This window comes from Notolabrus celidotus, chromosome 9, assembly GCF_009762535.1.
Source record: "Notolabrus celidotus isolate fNotCel1 chromosome 9, fNotCel1.pri, whole genome shotgun sequence".
Classification (NCBI taxonomy): Eukaryota; Metazoa; Chordata; class Actinopteri; order Labriformes; family Labridae; genus Notolabrus; species Notolabrus celidotus.
Genome location: NC_048280.1, coordinates 8,997,064 through 9,017,319, shown reverse-complemented (window position 1 = coordinate 9,017,319; position 20,256 = coordinate 8,997,064). Strand labels below are relative to the sequence as shown.

The following is a 20,256-nucleotide window of genomic DNA, read 5'->3' as shown; positions in this document are numbered from 1 at the left end:
TAAATGACAAACAGTAAATAAAACACAATTTAAAAAGTTTTAAGTGAATGGACAGTGGAGTTGTGGTCAGATGGAGTAAGCCAGTCTAAACAGATGAGTTTTGAGTTTGGATTTAAAATGTGGGAGTGAGTCAGTATTACGGAGGTCAGGTGGGAGAGAGTTCTAGAGCTGGGGAGCAGAGCAGCTGAATGCTCTGCTCCCCATGGTAACAAGGCGAGCAGGGGGGACAGTGAGGTGGATGGAGGAGGAGGATCTGAGGGTGCGGACGGGTGTGGCAGTATGGAGGAGGTCAGAGAGATATGGAGGTGCGCGGTTGTGTATGAATTTGAAGGTGAGGAGAAGTATTTTGTAGTTGATGTGTGATGCGGCTGAATTTTGAACCAGTTGTAGTTTATGGAGGGTTTTGTGGGGGAGGCCAAACAGAAGGGAGTTGCAATAGTCCAAACGGGAGGTGACGAGGCTGTGAACAAGAATGGCAGTGGAGTGGGGAGTGAGTGAAGGACGGAGACGGTTAATATTGCGGAGGTGGAAGTAGGCGAACCGGGTGACGTGGTTGATATGGGAGGTGAAGGAAAGGGTGCTGTCGAGGATGACACCCAGACTCTTAACCTGAGGGGAGGGGAAGAGGGGCGAGTTGTCGATGGGAATAGAGAAGTTGTGGAGTCTGTTTAATGTAGATTTTGTGCCAATTAGAAGAAGTTCAGTTTTATTGCTGTTTAATTTGAGGAAGTTTGAGGTGAACCAAGATTTTATTTCAAGGAGACAATCGGTTAGGGAAGAAGGTGGAAGTGAGGAGTCAGGTTTAGTGGAGAGGTAGAGCTGGGTGTCATCCGCGTAGCAGTAGAAGTGAATATGGTGTTTACGGAAGATGTGACCAAGGGGGAGGAGGTAAATGATGAACAGCAGGGGCCCCATGACAGAGCCCTGGGGCACACCTATGGTGACGGGGACTGGATGGGAGGTGAATGATTTAAGTTGAATGAACTGAGTGCGGCCTGAAAGGTGAATGAATGAATGAAACCAGTTGAGGGGTGTATTACTGATGCCAATGGAGGAGAGTTGGTTCAGCAGAATGGTGTGTGAAATAGTGTCGAAGGCCGCACTCAGATCAAGCAGGAGGAGAATGGATAGTGAACCGGAGTCAGCAGCAAGGAGGAGGTCATTGGTGATTTTGATAAGTGCTGTTTCAGTGCTGTGGAGGGGACGGAAACCAGACTGGAATTGTTCATATAAATTATTGCAGAGTAGATGGGTATGGAGTTGAGCTGCAACTGTTTTTTCAAGAATTTTGGAGATGAATGGAAGATTTGAAATGGGATGGAAATTATTGAGATCGGTGGGATCTGAACCAGGTTTCTTGAGTATTGGAGTTACAGCGGCTGTTTTGAGGGAAGAAGGAACAATTCCAGTGGTAAGGGAGGAGTGAATGATGTCAGAGATGAGAGGGGACAGAGAGGGGAGGGTGGCCTTTAACAGTAGGAAATGGGGCCAATTGGCAGGTTGAGGATTTGGATTGTTGAATGAGTTTGGATATTTCATTGACTGAGGGTAGGGTGAGTGCTGAGAGTGAAAGGGTAGGGGCAGAGGGAACTGGGTCAGGTGAATATGGAACAGAGGTGGGTAAGAGCTGTTGGTGGATAATTTCGATTTTTGATGAGAAGAATGATATCATAGTGTTACAGAAATCAGTGGAGTACAGGTGAGGAGGAAGTGAGTCCGGTGGCTTTGTGATATTTGTAAGAGGGAGAAGAGGGCCTTGGAGTTCCCTTCATTTGTACCAATCAGACCAGAGTAGTAGATGGATTTGGCTTTAGAAATGCAGTCTTTGTAGTGGAGAATATGATTTGAATATATGTCCTTGTGCACAGTGAGACCAGTTTCTTATAGAGTCTTTCCAGTTGGCGTCCTTTTGTTTTAAGCTGTCTGAGAGTGGGAGTGAACCAAGGAGCAGTGCGACTAAAGGAGACAGATCTGGTTTTGAGTGGAGCAAGATTATTGAGAAGGTTATGGAGGGAGTTGTTGTAGTGGGAGAGCAATTCATCAGGGGTAGAGAGGCTGTCAACACTGGGTAGGCTGTCAATATCAGCAGATAGATTGTCCAAGTTAATGTCCTTATTTTTATGAAAAGTTATAGTGCATGGAGGGTTGGATTTGGAAAGTGAAAGATTGACACTGAAAGACAGCAACATATGGTCCGAGACAGGGAGGGAATTGGCTTTGCAGTCAACAGGCGTGACACCTGAGCTGCAGACTAAATCCAAGATGTGTCCTTTGATGTGGGTGGGAAAGTTGATATATTGCTGAAGTCCAAAACTGTCCAAACAGGATGTGAAGTCTTTGGTGAGGGTATTGTTTACATTGTCCATATGAATATTAAAATCCCCTAAAAGTATTATGTTCGGTGAGAGTGTGGAGAGGTGTGTCAGGAAGGCAGCAAAGTCAGAGATAAAAGTGGACGATATAAAGTGCCCACAACAGTGGGAGTAGGTCCAGAGAGCTGACATACAGTGGCCTGGTCATGAGCATGGGAACAGGGAGACACAGACACAGACACAGACACAGACACACAGTTTTGACATTTAATGCTTTTTTGATGTGGGGCTGATTCCTTTACAGAGCAATTAAGATTGAAAGCAACACTGAGGTGCCTTGTTTCAAGCCTGAAAAGTAACAAAAAGACATCAGTACTAATCTCTTATTGGGATTCCTCCATGTAAACAAATAATCTGTTTGAAGGTGGAACAGTTTTGGGTGTCAGAAGTGTTCCTGGAATATTAGGTGTTATCTTAGCATCATCCATGAACATTTCAATGGGCTCTAGTTGCATAGAAAAATAGTCTGTGTGGAGAGCAACAAAGGTGGGATGTGTCAGCTGTAATGTACTTCATATCCCATTGGCTATCATCTGATGTCCACTGTATATGTTTTATTAATCTACATTAACGGATAACATTGTGCAAGTGTACCTAACAGCCTGTGCTTAGGCGTTGTCTATGAACTCCTACCCTCCTCTTACTTATCAAGTTGCTGGTGGGACTGTGATTAAGGGCAATGCATGGAAAATAAAGTCTTGTCAGGGAAACTTTCATCGCTAACAGCTGGCTGAACTGGATGCTTGAAAAAGTTAGCTGTTGCCCCCTGAAGCTATTTTGTTGTCAGACAGTTGCAATAGTTACCAATATTTGGGTCATTATGTTTCCCTGGGATCCTGAAGTGTCACAAAAAAATTACCAAATGTAGAGACAGTTAAAAAAATAATAATAATTTGAATCTACAGTCAGTGCAAAGTATTTAGGATACATCTACATGACTAAATGTCTCCCAGTTTAATGGTATTTATTAGTCTCCTGCAGTTTTGAAAGACATTTCTTGTAGGTGGCATCAATTGTTAGTCTGTTTTGTGCATCTGGAGCTGTAACAACAGTTATTTCTTTTGTCCTTTATCTAGGAGCTGCAGACCTTGTGTGACTTTCCTGATGTCACTGACATCAGCATCAAACAGGGCAACAAGGAGGGTGCTGTAGAGAGTCGGGTGGTCACCATCAACAAACAAGATGGCAAGAACCTGGTAATTACATGTTTGTCTTTGTGCTCTGTTGTAACCAAACAAGGGACCAGTAAACTCTGAGCAGCCATGGGCAAAAGATTAGAAGAATTGGGTCTCCATTTGAAGCTTTTTATGCAACTGGAGTTTTATAATACAGAGATTGAGGATAGTTAGAGAGTGCTGGAGGCTCACATATAATTTCTTACAGTTGTGTTTGAATGTTTCAGGAGCTGGAGTTCTCCAATCTGTCTGAAGCCCTCTCCTTCGTGTCCCTCATCGATGGCTACTATCGTCTGACCACAGACGCACATCACTACCTTTGTAAAGAAGTTGCTCCTCCTCGGCTTGTGGAGGCCATCGCTTCACATTGCCACGGCCCGATCTCGTGAGTTAGGAAATAAACAACGTTTTTAGGATGAGTTAATGCTGTCTCTGTCTCAAAATATCAAATTTGAACTAATCAGAATTTTTTTTTTTTTGCTGAGCCTCATGTTCTGCTGATTTGTTGTGCCCTCACCCCTCACTGCCTCATTTGTCTGACAAGCTAATTAAATTTTTCAGTGCTGTCAAACCAAGTCATTCCCCATTCACACAGTGATTAGCAAAGCTTAAAAAGAAGCGTAAATGAGCAAAGCCACAAATTATATTTATCATTTCACATAATTCACACTCTTGCCTTTAACTTCAGTGTTTTCTGCTGAAGTGCCCAATAAATGTTTGATGCAGCTTTTTTTAAATTTGCCTCTATTTAGTACAAAATTATTATGTGGCAGACATTTATGTATTTTATGAGGCAGTCCTTTAAGTGTTTACATGTATGCCTCTTTGTAGCATGTAAAAAAACAGGTAATAACACACTTGAGCTGTAACTGCATGTTGTTTTTTCTTATTGCAGAATGGAGTTTGCGATCACACGGCTGCAGAAATGTGGAAACAAGCGGGGACTTTACATCATGAGATGTAGCCCAAAAGACTACAACAAGTATTTTCTGACTTTCCCTGTTCAGGTATGTAACAGTCAGCCCTGGTATCTGGCATATTTCACAGTGTTTATTAAAAGCTCAGAGGAAAATGAAGAAAATCCAGCAGGACCCACCCTGAACACTTTTCTTCTCTATATTCAATGTTTTTTTTACAGTTACAATATGTGCAGACCTCACACATGCACTAATGTTATCAGATGAATCTTTAATATTGTGACAAACAGTGCACCCTGGCCAGATAATAAATAAAAAGTACCTGGTGTCTGATCTGAAAATATGCAAACAAGACTTTGGCCTTATTCGTACGAATAATTGAGCTGCCTTCTCCTGTAAATGACTCAAACACAAGAGAAGAGAGGGCTGCGGGATCAAATTTGCTTAACAGTTATGACACATCAGACAAAATGTCTCTTAGCCTGCTCTGTGTAGCTTGTGTTAGAGTCAAGTTGAACTGTAAAGTAAGAATAAACTGCTTGGCATTGGCTTTGTGTTTGATAAGCCTTCAGACTGGACTGACCTTTCATATGTAACAAAGCTCATGCATACAGCAGCACAGTAGTGTGTTCATGCAAGTTACATGCAGAGAAATTGATTTTCTGGTGTGACGTTCCTTGTTTAGTCCCATGAAGTGTTTTCTTTTATACAAGTGTTTCCTTTTTACTGGCATTACTGTCAGGGTGTCTTTGTGTTGTTGTTTTTCTCTCAGCTTCTTACATGAAACATAATCATTTCAAATGTCTGCTCTCCTCTCTCTGTGACTGCTAGGTGTATGATGCAGTGGAGTACAAGCACTGCCAGATTACCAGGTCTGACAGCGGAGAGTTTAACCTCAGTGGAACCAAAAGAAACTTCAGCAGCTTACAAGAGCTACTCAGCTGCTACCAAAAGGAAACCGTGCGCTCTGAGAGTGTCATTTTTCAATTCAGCAAGTGCTGTCCTCCTAAATCCAAAGGTAAAACCGACTCTTGGTTAAGTTTGAGGGATGTTGGAATGCTGTTATATAAAAGTGTAGCTTTGTTGGCCTCTAGCTTAATGACGTGTGATTGAAGTATGAGGATGTTTTAAATACTGGTATTCACAGATCTCTCATTGATGCTATTTATAACGCTAAACTGTGGCAGCAAAAGCATCACACGGGGTTAAGAGGGACCGATTTTATGATGTCTTCTCAGTGGAAAGGCAGTGAATGGGGAATGACAAGAACCCATAATGAGAAACAGCACTTTTGTATCCTTATTTAACCAGTGATATCTACATTCACAATCACAGTTATTGAGCAAGACTGATCAGTCTGATGTCAGTCTGCCTCCAGCTGTATGTTGTTGTTTCTTCTGAAGCTGCTGAATATAGAGACAGCATTTTGGATCCTTTTAAGCTACATTGTCCTTAAAAAACAGACTCATCATGCCTGCTCTGTTAAATGATGTGCGGTTCAACATAACCCAAGGCTCATTATCTCTTATTCACAGAGCTTTAAAGTAAAGGCAGTTCTCTAGACAGCCTTTAAAGCCTGTGGTAGCCCAAATCTACTAAAACTTTCTAACTGTGATATTTATGATCATATGTGCATACTATTAAATATCTAAAGACAGTAGGACTGAACTTTAATCCTTTTTTTTATATTATCCATTAAATTTTTGAAAATGTTCTGATGTTTGGTGATAAGTGGGCAGGTTTTACTTGGATATGTATTATGAAATAACCATCATAAAAAGGTACACGCCAATTTCAGTCTACACACGTGCAACAAAATGACTCCTCTCCTGCTCAGTCCGTCTCTTTACATCTGAGTTTACTCATCACTTAGTTGCCGTTGCTGTTAGCTTTCTTGATAACCACATACAGTCTTTAATCTGTCTGTCTATATATTTATGTAGTAGGGATGTACACAATCATCGAGTATCGAAACACGCATTTTTGTTTTCAACTTTCCGTCACGTGGAACAAACATCATGTGGTCTCATATTCCATTCAGCTATCATGTTTCGATGTTAATCAGCTTTTAAAAGGTGTTGCGCACACCGGAGACGCTCAGCTGGCGGCTATGCGTCAGGCCTCCACTTGCGCTTTTCAAAGAGGATCAATAAGCAACTGCTGCCAACAATGACACGAACACCAAGGTTGACAACTTTAAATCAATCAATCAATCAATCAATCTTTATTTGTATAGCGCCAAATCACAACAAACGTTATCTCAAGACGCTTTTACAAACATAGGAGGTCTAGACCACTCTATGTCAAATTATGAACAGAGACCCAACTTCAAGACAGGGTAAGACTCAGTCTGACCCCACCTTAATCCATCATGAGCATTGCACATCGCAGTATTTAGCTGGTTACAGTGGTGAGGAAAAACTTCCTTTTAACAGGCAGAAACCTCAGGCAGAATCAGACTCATGTTAGACAGCCATCATGCCTCGACCGAGTTGGGTCTGGAAAGACAGATAGAGGGGAGTAAGAGAGAGAAGTGACATTTACCTACCTTTTAGATACAAAGATATAAATTAATCATTTTCAGATGCTGGAGTTTCTTTGTCCTCTGGTTCAGAGTCAGACGGCTCAAACATGTAGGGTTGGATTGCACTCTCTCTGCATTGTGAGATGCACAATCCTGAGAAATGGACATAACTGGAAAATAAGCTGTTTTTGAACAAGCTTTTCTGATAGTTATAGGTGTTAATTTTCATTCATATGTCCATTGATTTTAATGACACATTGAATTGTACTATTCTATATGAATTTTTAACATTTCAAGTCATGTTCCAGGAGGCTTCAAGTGTTATGGAGGATGTCTTTGTCCTTGTCCTTCTCTAATTAAACCAGAATTTGTCTGAGCTAAGCCCTTTTATTGTGTATGACTCGTTTCCACTGAAGTGATGGTGAAAGAATTGAGTTTCAAAATGTCTCATACTCCTTCCCAGACTCACGTCACCATTACTCAAACTTCTCTGTCATTTGGGTTCAATTCTGACAAAAATTGAACTAAATTGTTGTTGTCCTGTGATTCATATTTTTTATATTTTTTAATTCTCTACAGAAAAGTCGTGCCTCCTCGTGTGCAGGAGCAACAAGGGCTCTGAAGTGCCTCCATCTCCATCACTGCATCGACACAACATCAGTCAGATGGTTTTTCACAAGATCAGGAAAGAAGATCTGGAATTCGTAAGTTCAGTTTACATTTTCAGGGCGATCCTATCTGCCTCAGCTGTCCTAAAACGTTGTACATAAAAATATATACGAGATGCTTACTGTTGTCGTTCCAATTAACTTGCATAATCACTGGTTAGCGTTGTAAAAAAAAACTAATGAATGGTCTTCCTTTTATAGATGGAGAGTTTGGGTCAAGGGACATTTACAAAGATCTTCAAAGGGGTCCGCAAAGAGCTGGGAGATTATGGACTCGTGCACCAAACTGAAGTAGTCATGAAGGTCCTGGACCAAGCCCACAGGAATTACTCTGAGGTTTGTGACTTTGAAGGGTTGTGAAATGTTTTGTTCCTCTGCAAAAAGGGTATTTATATAGACAAAACAGTATTTAGTTGAGAAAAAAAGATATGAAAAACAATAGCTTTGAAATTGTAAACAGCTGGTTTATTCATACAGTGGCTGATAGATTAATATGCAAGAAAGCACAGGATCAGGGATGTCACATTAGTGTGAGCTAAAATGACTTATCAGATAGTTATCAAGTTAATTTGCAGAAAGTTCTGAGGAGTTTATAAACTATGTAGACCTTGAAACAAAATGTCAAACATTCATATTCTTCAAGTAGTTGAGAGTCTTCAGTTTTTTGCAAAAAGCCATTTGCGAAGTGAGTCAAACTGAGACATTTGTGGATGTGGATATTGTTATTCATAATTTATACTAGATGCACTTTAGGATGAGATCTTTTAAGGTTTTGTGGTTGTGAAAAACTTGGACAAGTCATGGAATTTGAAAATAGAAAAGTCCTGGGCTGGAGAGAAGCTTTGGAAAAAACACACAGGCCCAGAATGTTTTGGAAAAGTCATAAGATGAGTTCACAAAAACATCTATAATCAAGTTTATGTTAGGTAAACATCTTACCATCATGTTAGCTTTTCTCAAACCACACAGCTTGTGTTAGATTTTAGCACTGTGGTCAATTTTGAGATGGATTTGTATTATTATTTATATGACGTTTCACAGAATGTTTGGTCAGGAAAATGTTCCTCTGTCATGGAAACTTATTGGCAGACATGGGTATGAGCTCTGGATCCTTAAACAGCCAGTTTAAACAGGAGCAAGGATTACAACAGGGAATATCTGTCAGCATGTTTATATGGACACCATGTTATTATTTACCTGCAGACTCAGAATACACTGCCAGTCAAAAGTTTGGAAACACCTTCTCATTCAAAGGTTCTCATTTATTTTAATTATTTTCAACATTGTAGATTAATACTGAAGACATCAAAACAATGAAATAATCTGGTTTTGCCATAATATGGATTACAACAGTAGTCGAATAGGGCTATCCATTGTGTACTACCCTGCCTCTGAACAACACAACTGATGGTCTCACACATTAAGAAGGCAAGTCATTCTACAAATGAACTCTTGACAAGGCTCATGTTAATTAGAAACCATTCCAGGAGACCACTTCATGAAGCAGACTGAGAGAATACCAAGAGTGTGCAAAGCTATCATGAAGGAAAAGGGGGCTACTTTACAGAATCTAAAATATAAAACATATTCTGGTTTGTTTCACACTTTTTTGTTAATTAAATAATTCCATATATGTTCTTTCATAGTTTTGATGACTTCAGTATTAATCTACAGTGTTTCAAATAATTAGAATAAATACAAACCCTTGAATGAGAAGGTGTTTCCAAACTTTTGACTGGTAGTGTATATGTAACTTATCCTTACTATTTCTTGGCCTACTTCAACTTTTCTATTGAAGAGTACAAATCATGTAGTTTCCTCTCCCCTGTCTTCTTTGTCTGCAGTCTTTCTTTGAAGCAGCCAGCATGATGAGTCAGTTGTCACATAAGCACCTGATCCTGAACTATGGCGTGTGTGTCTGCGGAGAAGAAAGTAAGTCAGCCTAAGAGATGCACTCACTGTACGAACATGCATGTCCTCATATGTCCTCCCACACACAACTCGCAAACAGCACGCAGTCACTCGACAAACATTATGAGCTTACGTCATTACGCTGTAATGATGTCAAGAGTCTGCTGTGGGCGCTATAATCTTGACTAGACTCATCGGTGGCTTAGAGCAGTGATTAAACAATGGGGGTGGTGGGCTATTCTGAGGAGGATTACAATCCCCTAACCAGAAGCTCTTTGACCTGAATGACACTCTCCTCACCTCACAATACTCCTGCTGCTACTGGAACCTTCTGTTTAGACTGCTTTCTGTCAGGAAATAATGGTGTGAATTGTGACGTCAAATTTAACCTTTTAAAGTCTGGAAACTTAGAAACATCTCTCTGGTTATGTCGTTGTTTGGAAACATCTTTGTTGAGTTTCTGTGAGCTGTTTTTCTCTTGACTGCTGCAGCCGTCGGTGTTTTCTGAACTACCTGCAGAGATACAGTTCATATAACATGACAATGGGATATATTGTGTTCACTACTTTAATAGAACACATTTAACAGCTGTGTAAATTGTGTTTAATTGACTGTATATGAAGGAATAGATTGCAATCAAGTGCAGAGATGTCCCTCTTGACTGACAGTCAGCATTTAAATATGCTATGCCAAGCGTCACACAACATTTTTCTTCTCTCAATTTTTTCACTGAAAGAGAGAAAAGCACCAGAAACATGTGACATCATGTTGCAGATCGTCATTAGAACAATATCTTTTGAAGAAATGATTGAGAGAGTTGAGTGATGGTTCGTATTTCAAGTTAAGATGAAAGAACCTTTAACAAAAACCCTCGGAACATTTAAAGATGTGATCCCATCCTCATCCATTTCTCGTTTTCAGACATAATTCCTCCTGTTTCGTAAAGTGACTTTCCCTAACCCTATTATGCAAATTGGCTCATGATGATAATGTCATTACACAGGTCAGGATGACATGAAAATGAAATGTTTAAGAACAAAGAGCTTATTGTCAAGATGCATATTTAACCTCAGTTTAAAAACATCTTGTCTTCCTGCAGATATCATGGTGCAGGAGCTTGTGAAGTTTGGATCTCTGGACACCTACTTGAAGAAGAACAAGAACTCCATAAACATCCTGTGGAAGCTGGAGGTGGCCAAGCAGCTGGCCTGGGCCATGAACTTCCTGGTAGGACTCAACCAGATTATACCACTCAGTATATTGACCTTATCGTAGCAGTCCTCCGTCAGGCTGTGTGAGAGAATATTGTTTGTATTATTCTGTTAAAAATAGTCTGACAAAAAAAACAATCATATACCTTCATAAATACAAACAGAGAAAATCTAAAAATACAAGGTTTGAAATGTTTTTAGAGTTTTAAGAATTATTTTTTTTATTAAAACACAAGTTTTGTGCTTACTTGGTATCATATTATACAGAAATTGTATTTTTCCATTGAGGACACATTCCCAATACTTTCATCAATTATTGTGGTTATTATTATTAATTAACTATTCCTAAGAATTTGAAAATACTTCATTACATGATGCCATAGTAAGTAGAAAATATGAAGGTATGCACTGCTCGACCCTTTCAAATAATTAGAATAAATACAAACCCTTGAATGAGAAGGTGTTTCCAAACTTTTGACTCGTAGTGTATATGTATCTTATCCTTACTAGTTCTTGGCCTACTTCAACTTTTCTATTGAAGAGTACAAATCATGTAGTTTCCTCTCCCCTGTCTTCTTTGATAACAAAGATAAAGATAACAAAGATAACAAAGCAGTGAGGTCTTCCTTTATATTGCTTGATTAAGACTCATATAAGACATTTCCAATGTTTATAGCCGTTACAAAAGCTTGCACTTTTAAGCTGGTACCAAACGGCAACCTCCGGTCTAAAAATATGAGTCCAATGCGGAAGTGTTTAAAGCTGCAGTTCATCAAGGATCCGCTTGATGCTGGCTCCGGAAGTACCGGAATTCACATACACATGTGTAGGAAAAAGACGATCTTTACAGCAGAAATGAACATGTTTACAGCCTGGTACAAAAGACGAGTGTAATCTGGATAGCTCATTTCTCGATGTGCTCTCACTGTGAGGGGGGTGAATTTTTTTCTAATGCGGCAATTTCGAAGATATTGAGATTACGAGTCTTCCAATGAGAGGCACAGCTGCCTGAGGGAACACTGCAGCTGTTGGCTGGGAGGCCTCAAACAGCGCTTCAGAAACAGATGGGTGACGTCACGGATACAACGTTCATATTTTATACAGTCTGTGGTTGGTACACAGATTGCTATTAGGAGACGTGAATAAATTGAAGAAAAGTGTTTCTCGTGTTTGGAAAGAGACTAATGAATCTCTTTGTTTCTGATCCTGCAGGAAGACAAACATCTTGTCCACGGGAATGTCTGTGCTAAGAACATTCTTCTGATCCGAGAGGATGACCGACGGGGTGGGAACCCCCCCTTCATCAAACTGAGCGACCCTGGCATCGGCATCACAGTCCTGCCAAAAGAAAGTGAGTTCATGGGTACTGCTCACTGGGTTGACTTGCACATCCTCAGCTCCTCTCTCCTCAGCTGAGCCAGAAATAGTTAACCTCAGCCATGATGAAGGATCCTCCAATTTATTTATTGCACCTGAAGGAGACAAGGATGGAGGAGAGAGGAGGTTTCTGGAGGATCGAGGGTACATTGGTGTATCCTCCACAGAAGAATTTTGACCAAAAACATCTCCCGTCTGCGTCCATCTCTCTCAGATTCAGTTGCCCAGACCCTCATCCATGCTTTCATTACCTCCCGGCTGGATTACTGCAATGGAGTCCTGTTCGGGGTACCCAGCAATGCCCTGGACAGGCTCCAATCTGTGCAGAACTCAGCTGCCAGGGTTCTCATGCACACCAAGCCCTGGCAGCACATCACCCCCACTCTCATTTACCTCCACTGGCTCCCTGTAAAGTACTGCATCACCTATAAGCTCCTCCCTCTCACCTACAAATCCCTGCATGCCCTTGCCCCCCAATACCTGGCTCCTCCACCAACACACTCCACCTACGGTCTTCGGACCTGGATCTCCTCTCCATCCCTCGGACTAAGCTGTGGACCTTCAGGGACAGAACATTCAGTGTGGCAGCCCCCACTCTGTGGAACTCTCTCCCTCCCGACATCCACAGCACCCCAACCCTAGACACTTTTTAGAAAGCAATCAAAACCCACCTTTTCCTCAAGGCCTTTCCCCGTTAGATAGTGTTATCTCCACCTACCCCCCAGACCCCTACCTGACCCTGTGAAGCGACCTGGGGTTTCTTGAAAGGCGCTATATATATACCAGTTATTATTATTATTATTTAGATGCAGCATGAATTCTAAAACAGAGTTAACCATCACTATTAAGGGTAGTAGAAAAGGGCCGCGGAACAGCTTTCTTAACCTAGTGAGAAATGGTTAGTGCTCTGAAATCAAGGTTGCCTAGACGCTGTGGATCTAAGAATTTCTCATATGGCAAATACTCCTTATGTGTTGTCATGTCTCGGCATTACATTTCTCTTTCAACTCCTCGCTGATATAAACAAACTTCCAAATAAACTGAGAAGCAGTCCATCCAGTTTTACTGTAATACACCTCTTTAATCAGCAGGGGGCAGCAGTTCAACAAGGATGTCAAAGCAATGAGCCTGCATGTCCTGAATTTCCCTTTGCGTTGGATGACTTTTTATTGTGATGTTCACCTGAAGTTAACCCTTAAATGAGAGATAAGACATGATTATGCTTTTGAAAAAAAAATGTTTAGCCAAACAAACACAGTTTTATTGAAAGCTGCAAATATGCCTAGCAGGAATCTCTTTGTACAACAAATTAGCTGACTATTTTTGGCCGTAAATTCTAGTACTGATGTTGAAAATTGGCACAAAAAACTGCACTGGGTGACATGTCTGTGTTTCTGTTCAGTTCTTATTGAGAGGATCCCCTGGGTGCCCCCTGAATGTATCGAGGACCCTGCCAACCTGAGCCCTGCCGCAGACAAGTGGAGCTTTGGCACCACGCTATGGGAGATCTGCAGCGGTGGGGAGAAACCTTTAGCAACACTTGACAACTCAAAGGTTGGTCTGGGTAACGAGAGATCAAACAATATTCTGTCATTGTGTTGTCTGTCAAAGTGTAGAGCTGCAGCGACACTGTTTACACATAAATTAATTACGCTTCATAAATTAATTCCTGCACTGATATTAAGTCAGATGGTTTGAGACGCTGCAGGGCTGGGAGTACCCGGGTGACTCATGTTTGTGGTCTGTTATGAATACCTGTTGACAAACAGATGTTGTAACCTACTGCTCTTATGTAGAAAACAGAAGTAGCTCATTTATTTCATATGCTACATGCATGAGCAGGCCGTATCATTCTTCTGCATGGACATCATTTATACACAGGTATGAAATCAACCAGGCTACACTGGTTGGCAGGTTCCAAACCCAGGGTCGGAACAGGGTTGTCTTTGCATGACATAACTTGCAAGATGAATCCTTTTTTTTTTAATTTCTCTGACTATACTTCAACATAAAATTCAAATGTGTCCTGCCCCCTAAATCAAAAATACCAAAAGACATCCTGTAATATGTACAAAAAAAAGGTGAATTAATTAATGTTTACATACCCATGTGGCAAACAGTAGCTCTGGTAGTTTCACTGTTTGTGCTTTAACACTCTTGTTCCAGATGTTCAAAGAAGCCCTGAATCTTTCTGTGCCATTTATAAGTCAACAACATGACCTAGTTGTTTGTTTACTCTGCACATGTTCCAGTCCCTGCTTTCCCTTTTTGACCTTTCATTATGCCTCTCAGAAAACTCTGTTCTATGAGGACCACCACCAGCTCCCTGCTCCAAAGTGGACCGAGCTGGCTAACCTGATCACCAGCTGCATGGACTACGAGCCCACGTTCAGGCCCACGTTTCGTGCCATTATCCGTGACCTCCACAGCCTCTTCACACCAGGTTAGTGGATGCACCGCTCATCAGCTGAACCGTGTCACAACAGGGAATCTAGGTCACACCAGAGTGGAATCTCAAACGTCTTCAGACACACCCCTGAGCACACAGACATTCATCATGTTGTCCTCAGAAACACGTCTGTCAACAGGAGAGACTCAGCTTCTGTCTTTGTTAGGTTACCATCAGCTGCTAGTTCAACTGAGGTTAAGGCTGGCACACATTACAGGATTCTTCAAACCTTCACACATTTAGAGACCACACACTTGATGACAACAAAAGACAGATCGCACAAGATCTCTCTCTTCTGATATTATAGTGTGTGGTGTGCACTACGGAGCACACCACACACTAACCAGTTCTTTAGCAGAGTATCAGGATCTTCACACTCCATATTCCAAATCTTGCGTAGTAAAAAGTGCCTTGGGTGTAAACAAACATGGCGGACGAACAAGAAGAGGCAATGATGATCGTTTTCGGCCTCATACTTTCCGAAAACACACACAAAAGAAAAACGATTATGGAAAAAGTCATGGAGACGGCGGGAATGTGTGCTGTATTCATTACAGCGGTGAGTTTTCACCGGCTCCATGTTTTTGTTGGTTTTTACTTCCTCTTACGTCAGTCAGCTGAGTCAGCTCGCGTCTTGATTGGCCTTTGCTGTCCACGTGACATTACACACCGTGTTTGCTCAACTCCTCTCGGAGCCTCTCACATCAAATATTAAACATGATTTACGATCTCTCCTTCTGATACCTTCCGAGCAGCTCCGACCGGACAGATTCACTCTTAACACACCCCACACCACAGGAAAATCAAACATGATGTCTGAATGTTTGTCTGTCAGATATTAAGTGACCAAGTCAGTTTTTTTGTTGTTTCTGATTGATTAATAAAGACAGTGTTCCATACAGAGGCTTAGCTTGGGCACTAAAGGAACCAGTGTGGGAAGAAAAGCAAGTTAACATGTTGACTAACTTTGTCTCTGGTGTCCTTCCCCTAGACTATGAGCTGATCGTGGATAGTGACATCCTGCCCAACAGGACAACAGGCTCAGCCTGGACGTCTGGAGGTTTTGAGAGTCAGGATCCGGCTCAGTTTGAAGAGAGACACCTCATATTCCTACAGCTGCTGGGCAAGGTAAAGGGACGTTAGGAAACTGAGCTTCTTAAAGCAGATACAGCTATTTTAATAAAACTTGTTGGTACTTTTGTTGCTGTAATAGCTTCATCTGGTTAGATGAATTAATGAGTAATGACTCATCACTGTTATAACAGAAACAAGTTTTTTAGGAGAAATAACATATTTTTTTCAAACAGGGAGTAACTATAAAGTTAAAATCAAACTCCAACTAAATGCTTGAAGGCTTACTTTCGTCTGTCGTCTCTTCAAGGGAAACTTCGGCAGTGTGGAGATGTGTCGATACGACCCGCTTCAGGACAACACCGGAGAGGTGGTGGCTGTGAAGAAACTCCAGCACAGCACTGCCGAGCACGTACGAGACTTTGAGAGGGAAATTGAGATCCTGAAATCACTACAGCACGAGAACATCGTCAAATACAAAGGCGTTTGCTACAGTGCAGGTACAGTTCACCTGGAATCAATACTTCCACCGCTACTGACTCCTAAAATGTTAAATGCACTAAATTCCATTTTTGACGTCCTTTGACAAACCAAATGAACAATGTTTGTTTATTGTTCACCAACTTCAATGACAAGCAGATCTTTGGTCAAACAATTTCCACCACAATCATCACAACTGATCATTGCATTTACTGCAACTCTGTAAACTCTCATCCAACTGTATTGAAAATAGAATCTGCAAAAAATATATATCACTGGATTTTTCCCAAAAATATGATTCATCATGTCATGTTAGCATCTATCCTTACTTGATAATGAGCAAGCTATATTTATCAAATATAATTTAAATACCACTCTGGTTTTAGACTTATTATGGGTCTAAAATGACACTTTGAGTTTGGATTGTTGCATTTTAAATCCTGTTATTGCTGCTAAATCCTGTGTACAACTTCTCAGGGCGACGAAATCTCCGTCTCATCATGGAGTATCTGCCTTTTGGCAGTCTGCGAGACTACCTCATGAAAAACAGGGAGCGGATCGACCACAGGAAGCTTGTACATTATACTTCTCAGATCTGCAAGGTACCGTCCTGCTATCTGTTTCTGACACATTCTTTGTGGAGCTACCGACTATCAGATCACAATGGGAAACTGTGTTTTTTTTGTCTCTGTTTTAACAGGGTATGGAGTACTTGTCGAGTAAGCGATATATCCACCGAGACCTGGCAACACGAAATATCCTTGTGGAAAGTGAGCTGAGGGTGAAGATTGGAGACTTCGGCCTCACCAAAGTTCTGCCTCAGGACAAAGAGTACTACATGGTCAAAGAGCCAGGAGAGAGCCCCATATTCTGGTCAGACACTGATGTTTTAAATCTATTTCATGTTTTGTCACCCTCTTCCATGTGTAGTTAAAACACTGCTACTAACTGAGCTGTATTTCAGATACTGTGCAGTTCTTCCTTTCCTTTTTTTGTCACATCACATTAATCTCTTTTTTTACATTATACCTTTATTTGTTTTACTGAACTGTGATACCCAAACTTGTGTTAAAGTCTACCCACTAACCTGCTTCTTCCCTAAAGGAGGCAGAACATGAACATACAGTAACACGCTGTGTTGTTTTTTCTTTAGGTACGCCCCTGAGTCATTGACTGAGAGTAAGTTCTCTGTGGCGTCAGATGTCTGGAGCTTTGGAGTGGTGCTGTATGAGCTCTTCACTCACAGTGACAAGAACAGCAGTCCTCCTGCAGTAAGTGATAACACCCTCACACGCGAGCACGCACTAGCTTATTAGCTTTTTGTTCATTTAGAGAAGTTGCAAATAAACTACAGATTAAAGCAAAAGGTCTGTATTTGCAGTCATGCTGTGCACTGTTTGCTCTTCTTCTTGAGATCTCATTATTATTTTGAAAAGATGCTGTAGCCGGTGTCCTGCGGTGGTCTTTTTTTTTCTTTTTGCATATTTCACCCCTTCTTCACGGTGCTCTGTGTGATATATCATGCATTAAATATTAATTCAGGGGGGAATAATTCAAAGAAATTAAAAGTGTAACTCAGTAAAACATCTCCTCAGAGACAGAAACTTGAAAGAAGTATCAATATTTTGTTCAAAACAAAAATACTGCTATACAAGACAGATTCCTGTATGTTCTGTAGGAGTTCTAATATAAAGCTTGATCCGTAAGGCAACTGGACTGGTAGAAATTTCTACCAGTCCAGTTGCCTTACGGATCAAGCTTTGGATTACCATGACCTGGATGACTGAGAACCTTCACAGACAGGAGTTCTATTAGTTTTTAACAGCATGAAGAGACATCTAGGAAACCTGCAAAGTAAAGGAACAAGTTGCCCTGGAGGCACAGGTGACTTGATGCCTTACTTAACTGTGAGGACTGTGGTTCACATTCTGGAAAGAATCTTGACATTTGAACCCTGCAGCAGTCAGCTAATCATCTGACTGCTTCAGAAGAAGAAGAAACATTTCCTCCGTTATCTACCTGAGCTGTCACACTCGAGATGATACTTTACTAGTTTAAACAAAGGTTGCTTCTTCTGCTGAATACCTCATGTCACAGCTTCCAGTGTTTGGGTGTACACTGAGAAGATTTTTGGTTTCCATGAGCCAGCAGAGCTAGAAGTCTAGTGTGATTCATGACTGAGAGCATGATACATAATTTTTTCACCTTATGTTTCTCTCTCTGTTGTCTCACTAAGAACAGATACAGTGGGTACGGAAAGTATTCAGACCCCTTCACTTTTTCTACATTTTGTTGTGTTACAGCCTTATTCCAAAATGGATTAAATATTTTTTTCCCTCAACAATCTACACACAATACTCCATAATGTGAAAAATGTTTTGTAGAAATGTTTGCTAATTAATTAAAAAGAAAACCCTCAAATATTGCATGCACATAAGTATTCACACCCTTTACTCAATACTCGGTTGAAGCACATTTGGCAGCAATTACGGCCTCCAGTCTTCTCAGGTATGATGCTACAAGCTTAGCACACCTGGGTTAGAGGAGTTTCTCCCATTCTTCTTTGCACATCCTCTCAAACTCGATGAGGTTAGATGGGGTGTGTCAGTGCACAGGTATTTTCAGGTCTCTCCAGAGATGTTCAATCGGGTTCAAGTCCGGGCTCTGGCTGGGCCACTCGAAGACATTCAAAAACTTGTTCTGAAACCACTCCTTTGTTATCTTGGCTGTGTGCCCAGTTGGAGTGTGAACCTTCACTGCAGTCTGAGCTCCAGAGCGCTCTGGAGCAGGTTTTCATCAAGAATCTCTCTGTACTTTTCTGTATTCATCTTTCCCTCGATCCTGACTAGTCTCCCAGTTCCTGCCGCTGAATAACATCCCTACAGCATGATGCTGCCACCACCATGCTTCACTGTAGGGATGGTATTGGCCAGATGATGAGCGGTGCCTGGTTTCCTCCAGACATTCAGGCCAAAGAGTTCAATCTTGGTTTCATCAGACCAGAGAATGTTGTTTCTCATGGTCTGAGAGTCCTTTACGTGCCTATTGGAAAACTTTCATGTGCTTTGTGCCAAGGAGTGGCTCTCGACAGGCCCCTCTACCATAAAGACCTGATCTGTGGAGTTCTGCAGAGATGGTTGTCTTTCTGGAAGGTTCTCCCATCTCCACAGAGGAACACTAAAGCTCTGTCAGAGTGACCGTTGGGTACTTGGTCACCTCCCTGAACCAGGCCATTCTCCCCCGATCACTTATTTTAGCCAGGCGGCCAGCTCTAGGGAGAGTCCTGGTGATATGAGATCTTCAATGCAGCAGAATTTTTTCTGTACCCTTCTCCAGATCTGTACCTCCATACAATCCTGTCTCTGAGGTCTACAGACAATTTCTTTGACTTCATGGCTTGGTTTGTGCTCTGACATGCATTGTCAACTGTGAGATCTTATATAGACAGGTGTGTGCCTTTCCAAATCATGTCCAATCAATTAGTTTACCACAGGTGGACTCCAATCAAGTTGTAGAAACATTTCAAGGATGGTCAGAGGAAACAGGATGCACCTGAGCTCAATTTTGAGTATCAAAGCAAAGGGTGTGAATACTTATGTACATGTGATATTTGAGTGTTTTATTTTTAATTCATTTGCAAAAATTTCTACAAAATATTTTTCACTTTGTCATTATGGAGTATTGTGTGTAGAATGTTGAGGGAAACAAAGAATTGAATCCATTTTGGAATAAGTCTGTGACACATCAAAATGTAGAAAAAGTGAAGGGGTCTGAATACTTTCCGTACCCACTGTATATCTGGAAGTTTTCAGTACATAAATTTTGCTAAGTTAACATGTTTAGATTTGTTGCCATTCACGCAATGTACTTTGTTTTCTGTAGATCAAAGGGATTTTAAATCTGTCTTTGCTGTCCTTGTCCTGCTCTCCAGGTTTTTATGTCCATGATGGGAAACGACAAGCAGGGACAATTAATCGTCTATCACCTCATCGAACTCCTCAAATCGGGCAGCAGGCTGCCTCAACCTCTGGGATGTCCTACAGAGGTACAAACTGAACAGCTGATTTATGTCTGATCAGAAACACGTATGAATACTGAGGC

At 41.2% G+C, this 20,256-nt stretch overlaps 1 protein-coding gene across 1 annotated transcript in view; it reads left to right on the top strand.

Moving 5' to 3' along the window:
• jak2b (Janus kinase 2b) overlaps window positions 1-20,256 on the top strand; it is a 37,457-nt gene that overhangs the window by 16,159 nt on the left and 1,042 nt on the right. The window contains exons 7-23 of the mRNA XM_034692832.1: window positions 3,449-3,568; window positions 3,775-3,932; window positions 4,443-4,554; window positions 5,296-5,482; window positions 7,568-7,692; window positions 7,858-7,992; window positions 9,501-9,588; window positions 10,667-10,794; window positions 11,991-12,129; window positions 13,558-13,709; window positions 14,448-14,598; window positions 15,596-15,732; window positions 15,986-16,175; window positions 16,633-16,757; window positions 16,856-17,028; window positions 17,309-17,426; window positions 20,087-20,200. Of these exons, the coding sequence (XP_034548723.1) occupies window positions 3,449-3,568; window positions 3,775-3,932; window positions 4,443-4,554; window positions 5,296-5,482; window positions 7,568-7,692; window positions 7,858-7,992; window positions 9,501-9,588; window positions 10,667-10,794; window positions 11,991-12,129; window positions 13,558-13,709; window positions 14,448-14,598; window positions 15,596-15,732; window positions 15,986-16,175; window positions 16,633-16,757; window positions 16,856-17,028; window positions 17,309-17,426; window positions 20,087-20,200 (2,352 nt within the window). The remainder of the gene's footprint in view (window positions 1-3,448; window positions 3,569-3,774; window positions 3,933-4,442; window positions 4,555-5,295; window positions 5,483-7,567; window positions 7,693-7,857; window positions 7,993-9,500; window positions 9,589-10,666; window positions 10,795-11,990; window positions 12,130-13,557; window positions 13,710-14,447; window positions 14,599-15,595; window positions 15,733-15,985; window positions 16,176-16,632; window positions 16,758-16,855; window positions 17,029-17,308; window positions 17,427-20,086; window positions 20,201-20,256) is intronic.